The sequence below is a fragment of the Sander vitreus genome, chromosome 11 (genome assembly GCF_031162955.1).
Source record: "Sander vitreus isolate 19-12246 chromosome 11, sanVit1, whole genome shotgun sequence".
NCBI classification, from domain to species: domain Eukaryota; kingdom Metazoa; phylum Chordata; class Actinopteri; order Perciformes; family Percidae; genus Sander; species Sander vitreus.
In genome coordinates, this window is record NC_135865.1 from 250,887 (window position 1) to 261,423 (window position 10,537).

At 38.9% G+C, this 10,537-nt stretch overlaps 1 protein-coding gene across 2 annotated transcripts; it reads left to right on the forward strand.

Moving 5' to 3' along the window:
- Positions 1 to 132: 132 nt before the first annotated feature.
- Positions 133 to 9,765, forward strand: LOC144525926 (sterile alpha motif domain-containing protein 9-like). 2 transcript variants are annotated; one of them, XM_078262988.1, is made up of 3 exons: positions 133 to 302; positions 4,137 to 4,201; positions 4,427 to 9,765. In XM_078262988.1, the coding sequence occupies exons 2-3, from the start codon at positions 4,178 to 4,180 to the stop codon at positions 8,945 to 8,947; spliced, it is 4,545 nt and encodes a 1,514-aa protein (XP_078119114.1). In that variant the 5' UTR covers positions 133 to 302; positions 4,137 to 4,177; the 3' UTR covers positions 8,948 to 9,765. The 2 variants fall into 2 exon arrangements, with proteins under 2 accessions (XP_078119114.1, XP_078119115.1); XM_078262989.1 differs by having other exon boundaries at positions 133 to 272.
- The last annotated feature ends 772 nt before the right edge of the window (positions 9,766 to 10,537 follow it).

Here is a 10,537-nt window from a genome sequence, read left to right on the forward strand (position 1 = left end):
CGTCGCCAGCTTTTACTACTACCCAAAACTTAGACGAGGAAAGTAACCGCATATAGGTATCGTTTCTGTGGAACCAACTCACACACAAAGTGCTGCTTGGGTTTCGTTTTCTCGGAGCTGACCGCCCACCGGAAGACTGCATGTATTCCGCCGCAGTCAGACTCAGCACTGGTCTACCTTCTCTCTGCGGACCAGCACATAAAGATGTCTTATATTTACTTGTCTCGAAAGGTTTGTCTCACGAACCCTGTTTGAAGACGTCGCATTAAATGGTGAGGACAGCAGACTTTGTGTCCGGGATGGTAAGTGGGTGTTGTCTGTATTTTTGTTTTGGCAGTGTGGAAAAAGTAGTTCCTATAATAATAACAATAATAATAATAATAATAAATAATAATTTTAAATGAATACCAGTATTTCCTCAGTTTTAAGATGTAGCCTATGTTAACCTAGCTCAGTGGATGCCTATCTGTAGGCTAGTTCCTGCATATAACTTGCAGGTTTTATAGGTGTGGTTTTGATTCTTTTGGGAATATACCTTATTTTTTTCCACTTTGTTATTGCATAATGTAATTATGAAATTATATTCTGATATTTCTGTTTGCTGAATTATGTTGGAATCGTGTATTGCCCAGACAGATTTAAATGTACAGCTTCTTCCTGGTTTTATTTGATACACAGTGGGCACCAGAGAGCACAGTGGTGAAATCCTGAATTTGTCAAATATAGGCTACCCAAGAGAGTGCATCTCATTGCACCATTAGACATTAGTAAGAACAATGTAGAAAAAACAGATTAGATAGGGAATTTTAAAATCCAGTGTGTGGATTAGTGTTGATATGAAAATATCATTAGTTCATAAGTGGAACTATTGCAATTATCCACACTGAAATGTAGTAAACTAGCCTAAATGTTATATCTCATGGACACTAGGGCTGACGCAGCTAATTCTGTAGGTTATTGAGGTGTCCTGGCCACTTTCTTATCTTTTTAGTTGCTTCGTCTGTAGGCATAGGTTGGGTAGGGTAGGTGTTTTCTCTACCTTATTTAGTTACTTTTTATAGCACCAATACCAGTTGGGTGATACCTACTGTATACTGTAAGACAGTAGGCCTCTTTCTTGGCTGACATATGACAGAGAACAGGTTTAACTACAGGTATAACTAATAATAGTGATGTCTTTGTTTCACTGAAACATGATTCAACAGAGTAATCTTTAATGAAAAACATAATTCAACGTTCAAAGTGTGATCCAACCTAGTAGTGGGACTTTGTATTCCCCACATTATTTTATAATTATTGTCAGAGTCATCAATAGATAGTTTTATGTACTACTGCAGTGCCCGTTCAAAATGTGCCTGATTAGAATGAATGGGCTTAATGCTTGGCTTCCTGAATCGCTGCTTGCAGCTTTCTTCAGAACCATTCTAACATAAAATAACCCAAAATAACAAATTACAGAAGGCCCTCAAAGCACTTAGTTTTTTCCGATCGCTATGACAATTTTTTCAATACTTTTAACAACTTTCCTAAACTCTTACGCACCAACACACCTACAACACACAATTGACAAAACAGTTAATTACATACTCAAAATCACACATTGAAAACTAAACTAACACTAATTTTCAAAATACAATAATTCACTAATACACAAATACTAAATACACTATGTCTACCAAAACAATGCAAACATTTCTCAAAATCAAATAATTATTCCAAAACACTAACACGTGTTCATCAGGAACATTTAGTCAATCATAGCACAATGTCATACATCAGATGGAATTACAGAAACTGCATTATTTTATATGTGTCAGATCTGCCCATATACAATAGACAATAGTTATTGTTGTTGTTACACCAGCAGCGAATAGTGGACCCAAATGCAGAGAGGAGGCAGGAAGGCAGGAGAAGGTTTGAGCGCTGGGGTTTATTTAATCAAAAACAAGGAAAATGCAAACAGAGATAGTCCCCAAAAACCAAGGGCAAAAACTACTATCCAAAAAATACAAACCACAAGAGTCTTCAAAAAACCAGGAACAGATAAAAAAGGAGATCCAGGAGTAACAAACCAGAATTGACTGACACAGGGAGGAAAGGCGCGCACACACAAACTGACCAGACGAAGACGCAAAACAATCTGACAACAGCCAACGCAAACACAGGGGCTAAATAAACTAGGTAACGAGCAGACACAAGACAGGTGACACCAGGGCTGGGGAACAGGTGGAGCACATCAGACAATCACACAGGCGGGAAAACACAGGAAGTAAAACTAGACATGATAAGACAGAAAATAGACTATCAAAATAAAACAGGAAACAGAACATGGGAAATAGAAAAACAGAAAAATACACAACAAAATATACACAGACCAAAGAATACAATAAACACAACAGGAAACATACAGAAATAATAATACAGGCAACAGAAATGTCCAAAACCACGACAGTTGTATTTACACTGCAGTTTATCTTGAAGCCTCTCTACATTTTTGTTTTGTTGGGTTTAGTAAATGCATGCACTTTGTTTCTTTTGCTGCAGAAATTCAATACAAAAACTGAATGACCCATCTCAGAGTAGCTTTATAGAATGTACGGTTTACTGTTTGAAAAAAAGAAGACAGAGACAGAATTGTCCTGGTACTCGTCTTCCTCTCACTCGTGCAGCAATTTTTCTTACTTTCTTTACGTTCATCTTTATTGTTCCTTTTCCACACAAAAATCAGCCCAAATAGGTCCTCTTTTCCTGTATGTATACTACAGTAACATATGGTCATGCGATTGAAAGAACCTCAACACCTGAGTGTGTTTCCTAGATGGGAATCAGCTGTGATTGATCTATTTGCATAGCTTCAATCAGCTGTTTCTCAGTAGCAATGAAATAAAATGGAGGAGGTATATTTGTATATATTTATTTATATACTTTAGCGTATACATTAGGTTTAGAACATGATGTTATCTGTTCTGACATACAGTGTGAAAGCATTTGCAAATTGGTCAGTAAAGATCCATTGTTTTGGTCTTGGTGGAGCTTGTGTGTAAAAGAAGTTCAAGCATTTTAAATGTAACTGTATGCATTTTGTGTCAAAGCAACAAGAAATGTGTTAATTGTATAGCCTACACAGACGAATGTTGTGCTGTGTTAAGAGTTTAGGAAAGTTGGGGCGGCCTCTAGCCCATCCAATAACAGCCTTAGCCCCATGTTGGCTGAGTCATGCAGCGGCGCGGTCCGACCCGCTGCCCTTTGCTGCGTGTCATCCCCCATCTCTCTCCCCCTTTCCAGTCTATCCACTATCAATAAAGGGAAAATGCCCCAAAAAATGATCTTAAAAAAAAAATATAGAGTTTAGGAAATTTGTTAAAAATATTGAAAAAATTGTCATAGCGATTGGAAAAAACTGTAATATGCAACCCAACAACTACTGACTTACTGTGTACTTCTACTTCAGAACTACTACTACTTTTACCTTTCTTTTTACTAAGTACTAATAAGTAAACACCTGAAAGCAGCACAACATATATGCAAGTTTAAAAAAAAAAGTGTTTAAAAGTGACCTTAAACAGTGATGATGTAAGGAAGAAACGTTATCTATACAAAAACGAATTAAATCCCCTCAGTACTGCATTCCCTGTCAGAAAACTGGCCTTCTAACTTTTATGCCGTATTACTGTAATGACAAGTCCAAATGGTTCCACTTTACTTAAGGTCCCGGATATTATTATTTATGACACCGTTATATAAGCATTTGATGTGAAATCGACACATCATGACAAATCCAAATTGTTTGACTTTACTTGAGGCCAAGGAAAAAATATTCTTGACACAATTATAATGGCTCATGACAGCCAATGTAAAACCTGTGTAGTTGAGATCAAAATAAAGACCAAGTTCAAAAATGGGTGTGGTCCAGGTGCATGAAGTAAGGGGCTAGGAAGTAGGAAAGTAGGCATAGCCAATACTGAGTCCTAAATATGGATTGGATGATCAGGTAAAAAATGAAGGTAAAGATGAAATATATGATATTTTGTAGGCTATTTTATGATTCCAGTACATTATCCATACAGTATAGTATCTGTATCTGTATAGTATCTAATCCTCTATTGTGAATTTCTCTTTTTAAATTATTTTTGTAGCATTAGTGAGCTACGTCTGTGAAGAAGGAACCAGCGCTGTCATGGCAGATGAAGGTGAAATGAAGGTAAGAACTGTTAAAACAGTCTGCATTTTTGAGGAAGATGCTCCTATACCATAACCCATTAAACTGACAACTATAATAAACTAATAGTTTTAAATTAGATTCACTTGCATTTAAAAGATACAGTTATGAAACCAACAAAACTATAAAATGTGTTCACTTCCAACATATTAAACCACTTCAGGTTATTGTGCATTATTTACACAATAACAGCACTTTTAATTTCAGAACCAGGAGGATCTTCCACCTGACATCAAGGATTGGAGTAAACATCAAGTGAGAGAATGGACTCTCAAGTTGAAGGATGTAGATGATAAAGTTGCAGAGATACTGTTTCAGCAGGACATTAATGGACCTAGTCTTTTGCTTTTAGATACAGAGGACTTAAAACAAATTGGTGTGACTTTTGGACCAGCAAAACTTATCATTCATGCCAGAGATGAGGGAGTGAAATTACAGAAAGAGGAGCCAACAAGCTCTACAAATCTGCCTGGGAGCCCATGCAAGCCCTATCCATTTCGTAGGTACGATGATACACATAGATACATGGAGAGCAGCATTCTTGATATTACAGAATCAGGTCCCTCAGACTTAATTGAACCCTGCCACGAGTACAAAGCTTTCACCAATACAACGGATGAAACTAAAATGAGCAAGTTCACAGAAGAGGCTATTCGCTTTGCAGCTGCCTGCATGAATAGCCGCACTAATGGCACCATACATTTTGGAATTGGAGACGAGCCAAACTTCAGCCACGGTCAAGTGTTGGGAGTGGTTGAAAAGGTCACAGAGGCCTATGCAAATGCGCTCAAATCTGCTATTGATGGTTATTTTGAGCATAAACACAAACAAACTGCTCAAAATTGCATCAAACATCCGCGATTTGTTGGGGTTCTCAATAAGAATATGACATCATCTGAGAAATTTGTGATAGAAGTTGACATAGTTCCTGACTCTACTCTGTGTGAAGAAAACAACTACCACACTTTCAACATGGACACAAAAAAAGCCAAGAAAAAAGCAAAAGGTAAAGAAACAGTCACAGCTGACACAAAACCATCAAAACAATTCTTTGTCCGAGATGGCGGTAGCAGCAGGGATCTCCTCGCACTAACCACATCTGCCAAACCTATGGAAGAGTACAACCGGTTTGTTGACAGTGTGGCACAACGATCACAATCCCGAAAACAAGCTGAAGAGAAGCGCCTCAATGTGATCAAAAGCAGTAGTCAAGGCTCCAGATTAAGTCAGATGATAACTGGTGGATCCCTCTCTTTAGATAACTCACACTTTGAGCAGTATGTGGTAGTAGCTAACAAATCCCATCCAATCCAGTTTGAATCACTAGGATTTCTTGTGGAGCTCAACCCAGTTGCTGTTTTGGACTTTGATCCGGAATCAGCTAAACGTGGATTGCAGTGTCACTTTGAACAGCAGAGTACAGTAAGTGTCCATTTACCAGCACAGTATAAAATCACGGAAGGAGTTGAAGACATTGCAAACAAGCTGAAATTAACTCGAAACACCAGTTGGGTATTCTGCAATGGAGGTATTGAGGATGAGGTACCCTCAGACATAGACAAGTGGTTGATGGACAAGGGAGCCTCCATTCGAGATGTGATTTCTTTTCTGTGTCGGAAAGATGTGCTTCCAAACAAAAGATTCCTTGTCATTTTCTTGCTTTTGTCAACAGTGAGTGAGAAGATGGACCCTCTTGTTGAGGCTTTCAGTACATTCCTGCAGGAGCTCAAAGGCACAGATCAAATCCTCTGTATATGCAACAACAAAAAAGCATTTACCTCCTGGACAGACCTAATTAATGCTCGGTGCGGCAACAACATCTCTCATAGATGCATATATGAGCTCAGCTTTGCTGAAGTCAATGGCACTGTCGTTAGTCTTTTGTCAAAAAACCGTAAATCCAGCCGTTTCTTACCCTGTGGTGGGGAAAGCAAAGTGCTTCTTGAAAAGAAAGTGGAGCGTAGTCTGAATACCTTAGAGGTCCTGTGTGTGAACCAATGCGAAGGGGGAAATGAGGACAAAATTGCCATAGAGGAGAACTTCTACAAAGGAGGAAAAGTGTCATGGTGGAATTTTTATTTCTCTGAGCAGCCTGGATCCACACCATTTATCAAACGAGACAAGTTTGACTTCATCATGAACACAGTCCTACCAGATTTGTGCTCCCTGAGAAAAGCCTGTGTGTTGCTCAACCTCATGCATGTACCTGGATGTGGTGGGACAACTTTGGCCATGCATACTTTATGGGCTCACCGGGCCAGATTCCGTTGTGCTGTCCTCAAAGACAGCAATGCTGACTTTGCTGAAGTCGCTGATCAAGTGGTCAAACTTTTAATGCATGACCATAAGGAGCAATTACCACGGGTCCCTGTTTTGCTGATGATAGATGACTTTGATGATAAGGAAAAAGTGTTTGACTTGCAGCAGCTCATTGAAAAAGAATGTGTGAAGAAAGACATTCAGTCTACGTCTCCACAGGTAATTCTCCTGAACTGTATGAGGTCAGAGTCCTCTGACCAAACTGAACCAACTGAAGAGATGGTATTCATTGGAAATAATCTCTCTGAGACTGAACAGAAACTGTTTGAGGATAAACTTAAAGTAATAGAGAAAACACACAAGAATGCAGACACGTTCTATGGGTTCATGATCATGAAGAAGAACTTCAAGTCAGAATATGTTCGGGGTGTGGCCCACAACACTCTGAAAAGCTTCAACATACATCAGAAACATGCACAACTCCTGGCTGTTTTAGTTCTGTTGAATGTATACTGCAAGAATGCCTCGCTCTCCGTGTCTCTGTGTGAGGAATTTCTTGGTCTTCAACCAAAACCAATTTGTGGAACAATCAAAGTCGAAGATGGATTTGGGAAATTCTCCACTTTAGTTGCCACCTGCTCAGTTCAGGGTATGGTAGTTTTTAAAGCTGTGAAAATCATCCATTCAAGTATCGCAAGTCACTGTTTGCAGGAACTTACAACAACACACAATGTGAGCAAAGCTGATATCACTGACCTACTGCTGACCACAGACGAGCTTTATGAGAGCACACAAGGCAAAGACAAACTCCTGCAAGATGTCCACTACATTTTGGTGAAGAGACATCATTCAATGGAGGAATCTATGTTCGCTCCACTAATTCAAGACATCTTAGGTGAAACCCCAGGACTGGAAGAGATGGTGCTTCAAAATGCATCTAAAAGATTTCCGAAAGATGCAGTTGTCTCTCAGTTGCTTGCCAGGTACTATTACCTAAAAAAGAAGGATTTCTCAGAGGCAGAAGTTTGGGCATATAGAGCTAGAGATCTTTCCAAAGACAGCTCATATTTTGCAGACACATCAGCACAAGTTATCAAGCACAAGCTCAAGGATGCCATTGCAAACTACAAGGAAGTGCCTATTTGTCCTGAAAAATTGGATATGTTTCTTAAAATGGCTCAGTCAGCAATAGATGCATTCAAGGACACACAGAACCTTGCGAAAAAGGAGTCAATTCAGCGGTTGAAAACCAAGACAGACAACTGCCCTTTTAATACAGCAGGGTGCCTTGGAGAAATTCAAGTTGGAGTACTTGTCATTGAAGTGCTGGAAAAGACCCCCATATTTTCTTCTGACAATGTCCGCCATGACATAATGAGTGGTGTTCTCTCTGGAGATGTGAAACTTCAGGCTGTAGAGACAAATGATAAATGGCACAACAAACACACACACCACTACAAAATTCTCAAACAGTTTGAGGATGTACTTTACAACCTCAGATATAGGATGAAGGTGAACTTTGACTTTCTTGACAATTTTTATGTGAACTTGGGTTCCAGGTCTGGAATGAAAGACAGTCGTGAGCATGTAGCCCAAAATGAGCTTTTCAGATGTTTCAGACATTATGTAAAGCTTTTCTGCAAGACGGACTCTGTGGCTCTTTTGAGGAATAAAACCCTGCATAACATGCTGAAACTACACGAGGCAAGACAATACCTGGAGATGCAAAAAGCTGATACCTACTCTGGGATTCTAAATCGTCTGTCAAATGACATCTCACCTGAAATAATGAAGAAGATAGCCAAACTGTATGCTTTTGTTTGTGCACCTGAACATAATCCCACTGTGAAGGAGAGAATCAACTTCATCTATGTCAATGTTGTGATGAGTTGTATAAAACTGGCATCCCAACATCTTGAGCCGTACCAGAAACTACATCATCTCCTTTGCCAAGTTCTGCGTGAGCAAATCCCAATAAGTGAGAACTTGCCACTGCACTTCATTGCAGTCGTGCTGTTGTGGCCACAGCAGTACAGTCCGGAGGCAGTTCCACCTAGAAGTCTGGGGAATTACATCTCACAGATGAGGACCTCTTATCACACAGTGATGAAGGAAGTGTACAATGGCAAGAGGCCCATGGTCCATTTCTTCCTGGGGAAGAAGCAGGGCTATGAACGACTCGTACACTTGGGAGAAATCAAAGGGTGCATCAAGGCTGGGCAGGAAGAGTTTGCCTCCATGTGGGAAAATGGCAAAATATGGAAAGAGAAGAAGGTGGAGGAGCGCCTTTTAAGGGTAACTGGCGAGGCAAAGAACAACATAATACTGGCAGATACTTGTTTCCCAGATCTGAAGGTTGAAGTCACCCCAATGTTTCAAAGTCAGCTGAGTGGGTATGCACCGGGGTCAAAAGTGTCGTTCATTATCGGTTTCTCAATGAAAGGCCCTGTTGCACTTGATATTAACTAAACTTTGAAAGCAGCCTATTCCAACCAGGGGTTGATGCATAGACTGTGTAAGTGAAGCCGAAAAATCTGGATTGCCCCCTTGTGGCTGGCTGCAGTATACTTATGTCATAAAAGCCCTCCATATTAGCGGATTTGACTTGGACCGAACCAAAAAATTAAAGTACACATCAGATACATTTTTTCAAAGATGGTTTCTGCCATTTTAGGTAGTTCTGATCACGCTCATGTATAGCTGTGATACACCCTTGTATACTTTGAAAAGTGATTGAGTTTCATTGTTAATGAATGTTATGCTATGTCATATTTTTGTGTGCATTCTTGGGTCTGCACATTATTACCATTTTTCTTGATTGCTTTGACCTGCTTAAAGAAACTGGGATCCACTCGGTTTTCATCACCACTGTCTCAGCAGAGCAGAAGACACCTCTTGCAAATGTGTTAACCCTTTCTCATTGGATTGACACATTTCCCCACCCTTTTGCAGAACAGTTAACACGGATGTCATTCCAGCAGCCTAAACTCCATTGTTTTAGCTATGGTAACCAAACAAAAAACATCTTTTAGAAACTACCTACATCAGTATGAAATCACTGAAGCACGTTTGACACTCCTTTACACAAATCTTCAATTAGCAGTCAGTCTGCAGGCCTTAATGTGGATGAGGCCATGTGGCCCCATCGTCAAGACAGAAGAGACTCTAGAGTATCAATAGTGGCTATTTCCTATACTCTACAGTAATAGATGTTATACTGTAATAGATTTTATTTATATTTTCTTAATTTCTTATACACTAATATATTTTATTTTGGTTTAGATGTATTTTGTATTTCTGTTTTCAGCCACAGTTTGAAAATAAGAATCAGTGGAATCAATAAAATGTGCATCAAAGCATTTCTGATTCTGGATCCAATTCTTTGCAAGAAGGGTTAGGGTTAGGGTTAAAATTTCAAATTTGACAACAAATGTCTCTGGCATGAAAGCTACGTCCAGTAATAGACTACAGAGACAAGCAATGGTGCACTGATTCTCACTGAGTGCTGTATTTAGTATTTTGGTGTCCACTGTGTAATGGTTGATTGGAAGAGCTCATACACTTGTGTTGTTTGAAGGCAAAATTAGCTTTTGTTGCATATTTTAAATGTTTTGGCACGTTTAGAGCCTTTTGCAAACAAAATGTGAAATTCTGACCATCAGTGCCACTGTTTGGGCCTGTGTGTTAACTGTTTTAAAAATGTGGAGTTTGAGTTGACTGCTGCATCAAAGCAATCAAGAAAAACTGTTTGCAAAGGAAAACATTTGTCAAGTATAACCTTAAAATCAAACGTCTTAAAAAGTCTCATGTTAAAAGTGTACTGTAGCTCACAAGTCATTGTGATTATTTTTTTAATAATGAAAATTTCAATGTTTTTTATTCCATAATGACATAATCTGCATCAAAAATACAATTTCTACATCTACTTTTAAAATGATTTACTTTAACAGTTATGTGACAATTTTCAATGTTTTGCAATTAGTATCTTTAATTCTGCATGTTCTATTATTGATATAACTAAATTACTTTTAATAACCCTTAAACAATGTTTTACACACA

Excerpts from the sequence above, each read along its gene's own strand:
- LOC144525926 (XM_078262988.1), top strand. The coding sequence starts at position 4,178 with ATGGCAGATGAAGGTGAAATGAAG. Across the intron at positions 4,202-4,426 it reads CAGATGAAGGTGAAATGAAG|AACCAGGAGGATCTTCCACC; the intron begins GTAAGAACTGTT and ends TTTTAATTTCAG.